Below are 15,086 nucleotides of genomic sequence, written 5' to 3' on the forward strand. Positions count from 1 at the left end.
CGAATAGATTTGGACCAAAGAACTCATTTTATAGCCAGAGTCCTCCAATCTATAGCCCAAGCTCTAGAAATATTCTGGGATTTGTATACCCCATGGCATCCACCCTCATTAGGCAAAATGGAAAGGATGAATCAGGAAATTAAATGGCAATTAACTAAATTGGCCTTAAAAACACAATTGCCCTGGACTAAGTGCCTTCCCTTTGCCTTGCTAAGGATTAGAACAAAACCTTGGAGGGATGTGGGATTATCACCTTATGAATTATTGTATGGTCACCCTTATCCAAAAGGGATTCAAAATTCTTCCTTGGACCCAATATTTGAGACTAAGGATTTGTTTTTAAGGAAATATGTCATGTCTCTACTGCAACATCTGAAAACTTTATAACTAAAAGGGCTTATTGCTCATACTCTTCCCTTAGGATTCGCAGTGCATAAATTCTAGCCTGGAGACTGGGTCCTAGTTCAGACATAGACGGAGGACAAGCTGACCCTGAGCTGGAAAGGACAGTTCCAGATCCTCCTAACATCAGACACAGCAGTTGGTATCAAAGAGAGAGGATGGACTCACCATACCAGAATTAAAGGACCAGTGGATGCTCCAAGGGTGTGGACTTTGAAGCTGAATCCAGAGGAGCAGTTAAAGCAAACGTTAAAAAGGACCTGATGAATTGTGCATGCAAAATCTTAATAGTAGTATTGATCTGGGGTACTATACTGGGGCTTTTTCTGGTAGTGTTAGATTTTATTTTCTGTTGGACAGTGTTACTTCAACTCAGAAATCTGACATATTATTTGGTAGAATGGAGGCCAAACAAAACATACACAGAAGGGGATTGTGCTTTCTATCCCTAGGTATAACACTACCCTTGTTGCACCAATCCCTAATCCTTTACTGAAGGAAGGCAATAGCTTCTAGAACTTGCTTCAGGTTATTGCCGATACATTTTATCTTAAAAACTGCTGGATATGTGGGGAACCTGAACAACTCACATGATGGCCCTGGATACCTGTCCCTTTATATCCAGCCTGGATATTGAGTAATAGATCAGTTGTACATGACGGTACAGGATTTTGGTCAGATCAGGAGGACCATCAGTGGAAACTAACGAATGCTGTCCCAGGAGGACATTGTTTAAATCAAACAGGCACAGGGCCTTGGATGGGAGAAAATAAATGCAAATGGGCTTTTACCCGCCGGCCAGAAAAGGTAGATATTATAGATTGTAGTAAATATAAAAATAGATGGGATAAAACAAGTGTTGTTTGTGATGATGGGTCAGTGACTAAATGTACTCATCAACATGCAGCAGAGGGTAGTGAAGAATGCTTGAAGGAATTTAAAAAGAAACCAACTTGTCAAACACCCCGAGATTTATGGAGATGTTTAAGGTTAAATAGTACAAAGTCAGGTACTGCTAGTACTGTAATGGGATGGAAGTGGGAAAATAGTAATGAAACTATTAGAAGAATGTTTAGTAACTTTTGGAGTAATATAGATTTTACTGGGAAAAATGATTGTAATTGCACTTGGATGCCTGAAAAGCAACTTTGGAAGTGCAATTCAAACCATGAAAGGGGGACCGTTAGACCCACGGAATGTTATATATTTCCCATCCTCAATAGGAGCTTTTATCTTCTGGCATGAGAAAAACCCAGCTTTAAGGGGACACTATTGGATTTATGGCCAGATGACATATACTCACCTCCCAAGGAATTGGACTGGGTGTTGTTATATAGGTACAATAAGGCCCAAGTTTTCCTTCCTTCCAGAAGATAGTGACAATTAGGAATACGACTAGCATAGATACTTCTCTGATTCAAACAGGCGATGCTAATGGATGGGAAGTACATGGCCCTCAGAAAGAATCATCAAAGAGTAAGGGCCAGCCACATGGGTCAGGATGGAGGCTGGGGGTATAGGACAACAATATATATATTAAATAGGTTAATTAAATTGCAAGCAGTTCTGGAGATAACAACTAATCAAACTGCTCAGGCCCTTGATCTGCTAGCTGATCAAGCCATTCAAACACGAGAAGCTGTTTTACAGCATCGACTTGTCTTAGATTATTTGCTAGCAGAGGAAGGAGAGGTCTGTGGAAAATTAAACTTGTCCACTTGTTGCATGCAAATTGATGATAATGGGTGAGTAGTAAAAGAAATTACAAAAGGCATTCGCAGAATAGTTCATGTGCCTACACAGGAGTGGAAATTTCTTTTCTAATAGTTGGTAGTCCTGGTTTGATGGTAGCTGGTGGAAATGACTTTTATGGTATGGACTAATTGCAATCAGTGGCATTATATTGTTACCATTATGTTTGCCCTGCATGATTACATTAATAACCAGAATAGTTCAATGCTCCCTATCGAAATTATTGCTTCCAGAGGATGCTGTTAAGATGATGATTCTCCAGAAAAGAGACAGGAGGATGCTGGAAGGAGATAATTCTGATAGTGAACTTGACAAACAATGTGTAAGTCTGTTAACTGACTTTGAGCAATGTGTAAGTTCTTCATAGACAATATGATAAAAATCATTTACATATTAGAAGGGGGGAGCTGTGTGTATAGTTGAAGAACTTCCAGCAGCTGTTTGTAGTAAAGATAAGATGAAGAACTTCCAAGGACATTTAAATTCCTTCTATATTTTAGTTTCTCTAGGTCTCTATGACCTAAGTATGTTGAATAGTAGCCAAAGTACTTAGATTTTAGATATATGTATTTAATCTAGAATGATGACATTTATCGCTGTATCAAGTTCAAGTTAGACAACTAGTTACCTGATGTATGGTTCCTCCCGGAACTAGGGAATCTGCTGTTTTTGGCACGAATAACATCCAATTAAGGGGTGGGGGGGCACCTATCTCTTAATGTTCTCCAACTCATGATATAATCCTTTGTAACTAAAACCTATAAAACTGTATACCTTATTCCCTTCTTTAGCCCTTCTACCGTGAGCTCTCTCTCTCCCTCCTCGCGGTGGAATTGCTCATTCTCATGAGAATTAATTAAATAAACAACTTTTCTGCTTTTTACTTCAAAAGGTCTCTGAGTAGTAATTTTTGGATAGAATTTTCTATCCCTCACACACACACATATATAAAATAGCTTTATATATTATATATATTATAGCTTTTTATTTACAAAACATATGCATAAGTAATTTTTCAACACTGACCCTTGCGAAACTTTCTGTTCTAACTTTTCTCCTTTTTCTCCCCACCCCTCCCCTAGATAGCTTGTATAGACTTTATTAGCAGCCAAAAAGGACATATGGGAAAATTGTGAATAGAAGTGACATGATCAGATCTGTACATAATAATTTGAATCCTGTGCAGAGGTTGATGTGTTGGGATGTAGATGAGATAAATGAAAAAAAATAAAAATAATTTTTTTAATTACCAAAAAAAAAATGAAAAGGGCCAAAGAGAAAGCCTTGGAGAATAATTTTATTAAAGATCTGGGAAGAAGACCAACCAGAGAAGGAAGCAGAGAAGGAATAGTTAAAAGTAAAACCTAGAGAGTGCTGTGTCACAGAAGGCAAGGGAATGTTAAAGAGGAGGATTCTCTTTCTCTGTGTGTGCAAACAATAAGACCATTTATTTAGAACATAAATGCATAATAAAGCACATTCCTAGTGAGTATAGTTTCATTTCCCTTCCCCCCAGAGTAGTTTGGGTTTTGGTTGCCATCAAAACTCATGATTCTGATAGGGAAAGATTTGTTCTCTGGGTTTCTCCTTACAGGAAGAGGGTTTCACCAGTGTCAAATGTCCCATAGGTCAGAGACAAGAAGAGGAAGAGGTGGAAGGAAGGAAATGGGGTAGTTTCTTGGGCTCTGCATTTGCACCAGCTGGAGGGATTCTGTGTATTTTCAGACCTCTTGTTCATTTCTCAGATCAGATGTCGTTTACAGGAAACTTCTAGATCCAAGCAGCTTTCCTGAATGTTGCCTTGTATTGGCAGACATCCATTTCCTTCTCCAAATCATTTCACAGATGAGGAATACAAGGCAAAGGGGATTAAGTGACTTGCCCAAGTATCTATCTGGGTCTGGATTTGAATTCAGACATGTATTGGCAGTATATCCGAATGCTTGTTAGATACACTCAGTTAAGCCTAAGTTTTTTTTAGTGTAATGACTGTTCTTTGTCTTTGCAACCTTAGTAAATCTTTAATGTTTATTGAAATTAACTTAATTTCTAAGATTCTTTTAGTTGCAGTTATATGACTGATTTAATAGGCTGAATCAGTTGCCTTCTATATGGAAGCTAGTGCCGGGAAATGTAAATCATAATCACCAGAAAATGATTTTTACAACACTACATTGGCAAAATAATTGTGATCTTATGTGACAGTCATATAACAAACTTCCCTGTGTAATACTAATGAAGGGACCCCAAACTCCAAAACTCCTTGAAGTAGAAAATCTTCAACTCTGCCTCAGTGAGGGACCCCAAGAGGGAAACAAGACAGTTTCATTCTGTTATCTAGGGGGGGTTGGTTCAGTCCTGAGCAAAAGAATTCCAACCCTATTCAATTAAAGAAACTTATTCAATTCTATTCAATTTCCAGCTCAAGCTGAAACCCAGCTTGTAGGTGAGCCAACTTGGGCTGTCCCAGCTCCCACTGGATCTATCCTGCTTGGGCTGTCCCAGCCCCCACTAAGACCCAATATAATAGCTTCCTTCAACGAAGGTCTTTTGCAGATGGACCTCGGTAGCTCACTCAGCTGCCAGGACTTTTTGTCCACTGAGAACTGCATTCTCAGTGCAAAACTCCATTTTCCAATAGATCTGCCACTATAGAAGTCAGTCTCTTGGTAAACTGATTTCTATCTAACAATAAACTTTCATTTTGCAACTAATAATTCGGGAATGAGCGAATTCTTTCACTCCTAAAACCTGTGGCCGATTTAAAGGAGATTCTTAACAACTCTCTTATAGCCACGAATCTAGACTACTCAAACAGCATCACAATAATCCCCACCCATGAATCATAGCAGATCTCTATCTAGCACTTTATTGAGTCACTAATATCTTGTAATTGCATGAATAAGTTTTTTTTTTTTAAGGGCTTATCAAATTAGCAAGGACTAAACACAGATCCTGCCAGGCCTATTGTATGTTCTTCTGGGGTCTATTAAATTGGCATATGAGTCATGCTACCTTGAATTGGTATATCTGGTCCAGAAGCAAATTATGGGGGAATTATAGAAGTCTCTGCCTGGTCATTTAAGAAGAAAAATAATTTACTGAAATCCTGCAGATATGTTTTTATAATCCTACCCTATTGAACAGTTGTTCTTTTTGTCCTTTCAAGGAATTTAATGATAGGGAGCAGCAATGTATAGATAAACTAGAGGAAGAGTTCCATCATATTAAAAAGAACTTCTAGGAAAGATTAATGGAAAGCTAGGAATAAGATTCACACACAAAAGACAGGATGGGTTGCTTTGTGTATACTCCATGGAAGAGAGCAATGATAATCAGTATCAAAGAAAATCTAAGTGGTGAAGTGGATAAAGGCCTGGGACCTCTAGTTAGGAAGACCTGAATTCAAATCCAGACCCAGATACTTGGACAAACTTAACCCCCTTTGCCTTGTATTCCTCATCTGTGAAATGATTTGGAGAAGGAAATGGCAAACCACTTCAGTTTCTTTGCCAAGAATACCCCAAATGAGATCACCAAGAGTTGGATAGGATTGAACAGTAACATCCGAGGAAATAGCGTATCTGTACTGGAGAAAAGGTAGGCAGATTGCTATATATTGTTGACTGGTGAGTTTAACTCATGGTTTCTGTCATTCTCCAGGGTTGGGTGTTTTTTTTTTTTTTTTAACTCATATAATTGAACAGCCATTGCTATTCTAAATTATTATCCTCTGTGCATCTTTCTCAGTCCAATTTGTGCTCAGGAAAAAAAAAAAAAAAAAACACAGACTGAGCTGAGATAAATGCACAAGGGATGATGTTTCTAACAGCAGATGGTCCAGCTGCAGACTGGCTCATGTCACATCCCAGCCTGCTGCCAATAAGCTTCCTATCCCTTTCAAGATCAAATGCAAATCTCTCTTCTTGGTGATCCAAGTTCCTCCTAACCTAGATCCCTCTTACCGTGCCAGTCCCCCTGAACGAGATGAGGTGAGATCTTTCAAGATAGTTGTGAAAATTGAATAAGGCGTCATCTACTTCAGAGTTGGAGTAGGTCTGAAGGACTTTAAGAATTGAGTCAAGGGCATACTTAAATCCCCTTTCTGCTATCCTCCCATGACATTAGTGTCTCCCTATTTCAGTCACATATGGGCAACTATGTACTTATTGGTCAAGTTCAATTTCTTGGGTAATTCCAAGTTTAGAATGTAAGATCCTCAGCCAATAAGAATGAGGGTCAGTGGTGGGAGGGTATTTGGGATTAAAAGCGGTGTTGGTGCCCCATGGTGCTTCCTCCCTTCCATTGTGTGCTCCACGGGTGGGACGCCCTTCTCCAGAGAATGTATAATAAACTTTGCTTTGCTTCTAGAGAGCTCTCCCGCTTTTTTTTATTAAATGGTGACCCCCTCACCATTTCTGAACCACACCCCCTTTCTTCTCGTGGCTTCCTAGCTGCTCCAGGGAGAAAGTCCGTCCTCTCCGGCTCCATGCCCGGATTATCCCACTAGATTCCCCATCTAGTGCCCAAACCGCCTTAATCCGAGTGCCTTCCCTTTCTTGGTCACTTCCTATTTGTCCTGCTTGGTGGTTTATATGTGCTGGCCGGGTTTTCCGTTAGATTGTAAGCTCCTTGAAGGCAGGAGCCATCTTTTGCCTCTTTATCTCCAGGACTGAGCACGATGTCTGGCACACCCTCGGCCTGGCTGAGATGGAAACCTTTGCCAAATACACATTAATTCCCTGTCCATGAAAAAGAAAAGCCGCCCTTCCAAAGATAACCTCTGTGGATGTTCCCGGCATCTGCTGCCAACACTGGCTAGTTAACTAGTTACCTAGAGTCTAGACCCTGTCCCCGTAGTGTTATAAGATCACAGATTCGGAGCTGGGAGCTGTCCTTGGAGATGGTGGCGTCGGGACCACCCTTTTCCAGAGGGGAAAGTCAGGTGGCTTGCCCTAACGCACCCTTCAGAGGGATGCAAGTCTGACAGCCTTTCGGGCTTTTCCCACCGGCTAACTAGGAGGAAGAGGCAAGCCTCCGCGAGCCCGGCTCTTCCTCCCACTTGGGCTTCCCGTAACGCGCTTTAAGGAAGTCTAAGCAGTCTGACTACATTGGAGGGCCTCGTCCCAGCCGCCTCAAGCTAGAAAGCCTGGGATCTCGCCTCTCAGGCCAGGGCGTGGGGTACGAGGTTCTGGACATGCTCCCAGAAGGCTCGGGCCTGAAGGGAGGGTAAGGGGGAGGTGAGGGGGGGGGGGGGAGGACGCCTAGGCGGGGCAAAGGCGTCCCGGGCAGGTGGCCCAAGCGCAGGCGCCGAACCCGGATGCCCAATAGTCCTGACTCGAGGGCTGGCTCGAGTCGGGGGGCGGGGCCGGCGCGGCGGGGTGACGACACGAAGGCGGGGCCGGCGCGCGCCTAGGCGGGACCCCGGGCGGAGCCGCGGGGAGGGAGGGGAGTGGAGATGGCGGCGGCGGTGGCGGCTGAGGGGGGAGGGGGCGGGGAGCCCCGAGGAGTTGACGGGTCCGGCCCGGGGGTCCCGGGAAAGGTGGAGATGGTGAAGGGCCAGCCGTTTGACGTGGGACCGCGCTACACAGAGCTGCAGTACATTGGGGAGGGGGCGTACGGCATGGTCAGGTATGGGGCGGAGGCCGGGGAGGGAGCTCCTGAGATGTTCTGAAAGAGGGGAAGGGGCTCCCGGGAGGTTCGAGGAGGGGCGGGGGCCCTGGGGAAGTTCCAAAAGGGGGGAGGGGTCTTCAGGAGTATTCTCCGGGAAAGGAGAGGGCCCAGGCTACGATCCGAGGAAGAGGAGGGGTCTCTAGGGATGTTCTGAGGAAGGAGAGGGGGCTTCCAGGGATGTTCTGAAGTAGGGAAGAGGGATGGGGGTGACATTCCGAGGCTGAGGAAGGGGCTCTGGGGCTGTTCTTGGGGAGGAGAAGGTGTGCAGGGATGTTCGGAGAGAGGGAACGAGGGGGGGGGGACATTCTGAGGAAAAGAACAGGGGTTCGGAGGGAGGGGGAGAGGGCCCTCAGATGGTTTCTAGGAAGGAAGGGGTCTCCTGGGATCCTGAGGGAGGGGGTTCCCTTGAAGGGGAAGGATCTCTAGGGATGTGCTGAGAGAAGGGAAGGGGATCCTGAGGAGGTTCCTAGGGAGAGGAGGGGGCACTAGACCTTTAAATGGAAGAATCGGGAAGGGGCTGCTGGCTAGAGAAGTTATGGCAGAAGTCTTGAAGGGGAATCAGGGTGGGGAGCCATGAGTTTTTCCCAGTCTTGGGGTGAGGGGAGGCCAGCGGTGTGGGGCTGGGCAGGATCATCTGGGAGATTATCTTGCTGCTGACTTCCTCTGGAATACTCTGTTCCAGGCTCCTTCCCTTTAGTGGTACAGGCCTTCCCTGGAGACTTGAACCCTTTCTGGGTCAATTTCCTCCATCTTCCCTTCTTCGCACAGTTCTTATAAATGTTCTCCTCACCTGCCACCCGCTGTAGCCCTTTCTTCCCCTCCTTTCCAGGCCCCATCTCATTGTTTCTTCCCAGGACTTCCTGACTCATTTTCTCTTTATTTCTTATTTTCTCCTTACCTTCCTCATCCCCCTTTTGGATTTCTAGATAAATCTGACAGCCCCACAGTAGGAAGGGAGATGAGGGATCCTAACAGCTGGAGTTTAGGTGGAGGTCTGGGAAGGACAGTCAGTAGCTTCTTCCCGGAGTGAAGTCAGAGCTTGGGTTGGCTGGTCCCCAGCCCACTCCCAGGAGACTTCAGGCCCTGGTGGCAGGAAGGAGCCAGCATTGTTTACTGCCTGGTCAGAGTTCTCCCTTGACCCTCCTTCCCCCTTTCTCTTCCTACTCCCTACCCCAAAGCCTGAGTATAGCTCTGAGGCCCAGCTTTCCCTCAATTTACTGTGCAACTGTGCCCCTAATCCTTAGTTTCTACAGCTCCTCCAACATCCCCTTCACCCCCATTCGGTTAGCATTTTGTCCCTTTTCCCTGGGGCAGAGCTCTATTCCAACTGTGATCCAATATGGTTCCTTTGTCCTCTACCTCAACAGCTCTGCTTTTGACCATGTTCGAAAGGCTCGAGTAGCCATCAAAAAGATCAGCCCATTTGAGCACCAGACATATTGCCAGCGCACCCTTCGGGAGATTCAGATCCTGCTTCGTTGCCACCATGAGAATGTCATTGGCATCCGTGACATCCTTCGAGCACCCACGCTGGAAGCCATGAGGGATGTGTATCCTTAACCCCTTTATCCGGCTCTGGACCTAGGATCAAGCTCTAAAAGGCTTCTCCACCCCCTTTTTGTGTCTTCTATTCCTTTATTTTCCATTTTCCAATAGGAGAAAAGAGTGGTGAACAGGACTAGAAATTAATGTTGTTCAGTCATTGCAATCATATCCAACTAACTCTTTGTGACTCCTTTTAGGATTTTCTTGTCAATGATATTGAAGTGGTTTGCCAATTCCTTCTCTAATCGTTTTTTCAGATGAGAAACTGAGTCAAACAGAATTAAGTGACTTGCTTAGGGTCACAAAGTTAGTAAGATCTGAGACCAGACTTGAACTCAGGAAGAGTCATTTTATTGTCAAGCCCAATGTTCTATTCCTTGTAACACCTAGCTCTTCCTATAAGTTAGTAGATTGAGGTTTATAGCTATTTTCTCTTGAACTTCCCTCCTTAAAGCCCCACCCAGGTACTTCCCAGCACAGGAAGGTGCTTGGACCTTCCTTAGTTTGGAGAGTATCGTCATTCCCTTTTTCCTCTCTGCTGCTTTCTCAGTTTTCCTGCCTTCATTTCTTCTCTTTTAGTCTTTTCCTATTCTCTACCTCAAGTAAATCCCCATCAACCCTCTTCCTTACACTATTCCCTATGTGTATGGATTTATAATGTAAAAGTAACTGTCTGCTGAGCCATTCTAAAGAATGACAGAAGAAGGCTAGATGGAGGAGCCTGACTGTGCCTGGCTATAGCACCTGCATGTTATTCTCCTTAACCCTAGTTCCTATTGGTTCCCCCACTTCCTGGTTGGAGTGGGGGGGAACTCCTCCATGACTTCCTCAGTTACATTGTTCAGGACCTGATGGAAACAGACTTGTATAAGCTGCTCAAGAGCCAGCAGCTGAGTAATGATCATGTCTGCTACTTCCTGTACCAAATCCTACGAGGCCTCAAATATATCCACTCAGCCAATGTGCTTCATCGGGACCTCAAACCCTCCAATCTGCTCATCAACACCACTTGTGACCTCAAGGTAAGAAGGCAGAAGTTAGAAATGATCATTTCTCTTCCTTCTCTCACCTTACTCCATTCTACTACATATGTACTTGGTGGATGCCATTTCCAGCCAATGTGTAAAGGACCATGATTTCCAAACTCCTTATCATTATCTGTGACTCTAAGGATTTTCTCACCCTGGGTGGCTTTCTCATTTTGACATTTAATTGACAGTACATTCTATCATCATTCTTCTACAAATATTAAAAACCTATTATGTTTAAGATCTTTTGCTTGCAGAGAATAAAACATATGAAATATGGTTCTCCATAAACTTAATCTATCTGGATGAAACACTAGAAATACATGCTTTGTGAATAGTGAATAGACTTCATGTGGAAGAAAGCTTTTATTCTTCCTTTCTAAAATATGAAGTTATATCTTTTGTCAACAAATACTTATTACATGTAGCAATTGGGGAAAGGGGAAATTAAAATAGTTTTAATTTGTTTTGTTTCAAATTTTCCTCACCCTCCTTTATTTCTGATGTGGTTCATGTCCTTTGATTAACATTCAAGAGTTCTGTCATCATATTTCAATTGCAGAAATGTTCTTTGATTTTATTAGTTTGGGAAATATTGGCCATTTCAGACACTGTTGTTGATAGAGATAAGTTCAATTTAGTCACAAAAGGAGGCAACCTGACCCTTGAATAGTTAACATTTAAGTCATTACTCTGGGAAAGAATTATAAACAGGGAGATACACAAAAGCATGAAGGAATGCTCTACACAAAAGACATGTTCAGGAGTTTAGTAAATGGGACTGCTTTGTCTGGAGATAAAATATATATCTGGAGATATTGGAGAACAGTGAGAAATAAGTTAAGTTGGGGCCAGATAATGGCATTGAATGTGAATCTGATAAAGTTGTACAATTACAAATGGACAAATAATAGAATACTACTGACTGAAAACAAAGTAATTTTTGTTTTGTTTTTTCCCTTCTAAGATCTGTGACTTTGGCCTGGCCCGAATTGCTGACCCTGAGCATGATCATACAGGTTTCCTGACTGAGTATGTGGCTACCCGCTGGTATAGAGCACCAGAGATCATGCTCAATTCTAAGGTGAGTAGATGAAATTATCTTCAGACCCTTCAGAAAACCTCTCCAAGTTCCAAGTGAGGGCACTAGAGGAGAAGTGTGAGAAACCATAAAAAGAGGACATTGAGATTGTTTAATGGTCATAAGTGAAGGTGTTCTAAGTTTCATCTAGACCACTGTGAAGAGGAGAGGACAAGATTGGTTATTTTCATAACTCCTAATCTCAAATTACAATTTTGGTTTTTATATGATGGGGAGAAGAAAAAAGAATTGGCTATTTCTGTCAGCAAATATAAGTTCTGCTAATCCAGAGAGGTAATGATGAGGGTAGTCAAGCTTATTTGAGAGCCATTTTGCCTTCAATGGTTCCTGCTGGGGCAGAAAGGTTGGAAGGAAGGAGCAGTGATTCAGGACAAGAGGTGACCAGAAAAGCTGCCTTTTTGTGATATTCTCATGGCTACCTATTCCTGTGATTTCCTTTCTTGTCAGGGCTATACCAAATCTATCGATATCTGGTCTGTGGGCTGTATCCTCGCAGAAATGCTCTCCAATCGGCCCATCTTCCCTGGGAAGCACTACTTGGATCAGCTGAACCACATTCTAGGTGAGCAGTTGGTAATGGGGGGCAGGCTAGCAAGATGGATTGGTGGGGCCCTGTGAGCCAGCTTTCCTGGGAAGATGACTATCAACAGTGATTACTTATTTCCTTGATTTCCTTCCCATGTCTCTTGTTGTGAACTTTCCTTTGTTCCCAGGTATTCTAGGTTCTCCATCCCAGGATGATCTGAATTGTATCATCAACATGAAGGCTCGGAACTACCTACAGTCACTTCCATCCAAACCTAAGGTGCCCTGGGTCAAGCTGTTTCCCAAAGCAGACTCCAAAGGTAAGAGGGAGAGAAAGAAATGGGATAGATAACTGAAAAATTAAGAAGAATGGGAACATCTGACTGTGGAGAGGATCCAGAGGAAAGAAGACTAGGGATAGCATGGCCCTAGAATTTCAGTCCATATGGGGGATTGGGGTAGAAGTAGGTGAATTTCTGTGTCTTAGTTCTACTAGCTAAAGGAGACTAGCTTTCATGGCGGATCTCTCCTTGCCTAGTAGATTCTGTGCCTTTAGTTCTATCATCTAAATTTTAAGGGGTCCCTAAATATGGGGGGAAAAGAAAAGTATCTAGTATACCTTTCCCTCCTACCCATCCCTCATGCCCACTCTGCCCCATGAGGCAAGGATTTGTGGACTCCATGCCTCTGACCCATGACCTCATCCAGCCCTGGACCTGCTGGACCGGATGTTGACCTTTAACCCTAACAAGCGAATCACAGTGGAGGATGCCCTGGCCCACCCCTACTTGGAGCAGTACTATGATCCAACTGATGAGGTGGGACAAGGGGCTGGCATCAAATGGGGATGGGAGGGTGAAAAAATCACAATTACTGACTGGATGGCTATCTCTGAAGTCTCTAACTTTAACCCCCTACCCTTGCTTTTCCCAGCCAGTGGCAGAAGAACCCTTTACCTTTGACATGGAGTTAGATGACCTGCCAAAGGAACGACTGAAGGAACTCATCTTCCAAGAGACAGCCCGATTCCAACCTGGAGCTCCAGGAGCCCCCTGAAACAAGGATCCTCTCCTCTTGAGGACCTGGTAAGTACTTCTGATCCATCCTATGTTACACATCCTATGTTCAAACACCTAACTACAGCCCTGTTACCATAAACAAACTGCTACAAACATCTGAGGACGCAAAGGCCTCTCTCTCTCTCTCTCTCTCTCTCTCTCTCTCTCTCTCTCTCTCTCTGTGTATATATATATATATGCATCCTGGATGCATACACATTCCCTCCTTCACCCCATATCACCCCATATTGTACACAAACCCATATCTATACACTTCTCTAAACAAACACCTGTTCCATCATATCTTTACAAGTCTACCTCTTCTCCTGGGTTTGCTTCCCCCAGCAAGACCCTCCCCTCCTCTTTCCTACCTCTTCTGTTATGAAGCTTATTCATATTATATAATACTTCAGAGTTTACAAAGTGCCTTCCTCACAACAGCCTTGTGGGGTGAATAGTACAAATACTGTGATTGCCATTTTAGACATGAGAATATTTAAAGTACAGATGGGTCAAAACAGTCAGTAAGTAGCAGAATTGAGAACTAAAACCAGTTTCTTTCATGACAAGTTCAATGCTCCTTCCACTAGGCTTTTCCATCTTACTTACCCCTCCTCTGTTTGTCTGGCCCTACAGCATGGAAAAGCCAGGGTTTCCTGGGCTGAGTTTTCTTGGGTCCCTTTATCAACCTCTCTCCAGTTACCAGACTGCCCTAGTGGGAACTGGAGTTCCTTCAGGGTACCCCCAGTCTTCATTCCTTGGCCTCCTAGGAATTTGGAACTACAAATTAACTTTTAGAAAGAGATGTGTGGAGAGGCCTTTCTACCAGAGGGGCATCCCTCCTGTCATCTCCTTTCCTCCAGTGAATAATGATGGTATAGCCATATTCTTGGCTCCTTCAACCCCAAGGGTGGTGGTAGGGGATATAAATATTTGGGAAGAAGACCAACTATGTTTACACATGTCTGAAGGTCCCAGACAGTTTTCCCTGACATTAATCAGATCAACTTTTCCACCAACTTTGGCTAATTGGTTCCCTGCCTCTTTCTTATACCCTTTTGATCTCAGATTTCTTTTCCTTCTTCATAAATCTCTGAATTTGGGTCTTGGCCTCTCTTTTTCCATCCAGAGTCTGAATTCCACCTGCCCCTTTTCCTGCTGGACTGTTTGAAACTGGATGCCACTCACACCCTGGCCCCCCATTCCAGGCAGGGGACGGATGGGGGTGTGTGTGTGTGAGGGGGGTGTTTGGGCCCCTGTGTCCTAACATGCATTATCTCAGAGAAAGCCTCTCATCCCCTTTACTTCAGGCGGTAACCATGGCCCCTTCTGCAGCTGGGGGTTTTGGACCAAACCTTTGCTCCCCTAGCTGGCTCACCACTGCCCCAGAAGCCTTCACTCCCCTTCCCATTTCAGCCTGGCCTAGGGAGCCCACGGCTGCTTTGCCCATTTCCTTTCACATGCTCCTTTTCTCAAGGGCTAGTGCTGCTTCTCAGCCTTCTAATCCCTACAAGGCACCTTGAAGAATGTTTGGTGGGGAGTGAGTTGGAAGGGTTTTGGCTCTTTCACATGATTGACACCTCCCCCAGATCTTTTCTAACCTCTGTGGGACATTCCTGACTCTTAAGGGCTAGTTTTCAGATTTAGGAGAAAGGAAGATCTGGAGGGAGGAAGTGGGGTCCTTCAGACCCTGGGCTTGTGCCCCTGAAGCTGCCACGTTTAACCCCATTGCCCCTCACCCTTCCTAGAAGGGGTGCCCCTGCTGCTTGTGTGTGTGAATGTGTGTGGGAGGGAAAGGCTGGCCAGCCAATTCTACAGTATTGTAGGGGGAGGCTATGCCTGTCTCCCAGCATCTGTATCTAATATATAAATATATAGATGTGTATCAGGATGCCCTGCCTCCGTGTCTCTATTTGCTGCCATTTCCTAAGGGCTTCATCGACTATTCTGGGCCTTTTTTGGAATTGACCAGCATTTTGGGGGGATGGGGGATGGGGGATG

The 15,086-nt window shown here is 44.2% G+C and overlaps 1 protein-coding gene across 1 annotated transcript; it reads left to right on the plus strand.

Annotated features, from left to right (window-relative positions):
* The first annotated feature begins 7,610 nt into the window (after positions 1 to 7,610).
* On the plus strand, positions 7,611 to 14,976 carry MAPK3 (mitogen-activated protein kinase 3). Its single transcript, XM_051988966.1, has 9 exons — positions 7,611 to 7,785; positions 9,195 to 9,377; positions 10,205 to 10,394; positions 11,368 to 11,484; positions 11,950 to 12,064; positions 12,216 to 12,347; positions 12,736 to 12,845; positions 12,961 to 13,112; positions 14,215 to 14,976. The coding sequence occupies exons 1-8, from the start codon at positions 7,613 to 7,615 to the stop codon at positions 13,081 to 13,083; spliced, it is 1,143 nt and encodes a 380-aa protein (XP_051844926.1). The 5' UTR covers positions 7,611 to 7,612; the 3' UTR covers positions 13,084 to 13,112; positions 14,215 to 14,976.
* The last annotated feature ends 110 nt before the right edge of the window (positions 14,977 to 15,086 follow it).

The sequence above is a fragment of the Antechinus flavipes genome, chromosome 1, assembly GCF_016432865.1.
Source record: "Antechinus flavipes isolate AdamAnt ecotype Samford, QLD, Australia chromosome 1, AdamAnt_v2, whole genome shotgun sequence".
NCBI classification, from domain to species: Eukaryota; Metazoa; Chordata; class Mammalia; order Dasyuromorphia; family Dasyuridae; genus Antechinus; species Antechinus flavipes.

Coding starts and splice junctions, on each gene's coding strand:
- MAPK3 (XM_051988966.1), top strand. CDS start 7,613: ATGGCGGCGGCGGTGGCGGCTGAGGGGGGAGGGGGCGGGGAGCCCCGA. Junction 7,786..9,194: donor GGGGCGTACGGCATGGTCAG/GTATGGGGCGGA, acceptor CTACCTCAACAG/CTCTGCTTTTGACCATGTTC. Junction 12,846..12,960: donor ACTATGATCCAACTGATGAG/GTGGGACAAGGG, acceptor TGCTTTTCCCAG/CCAGTGGCAGAAGAACCCTT.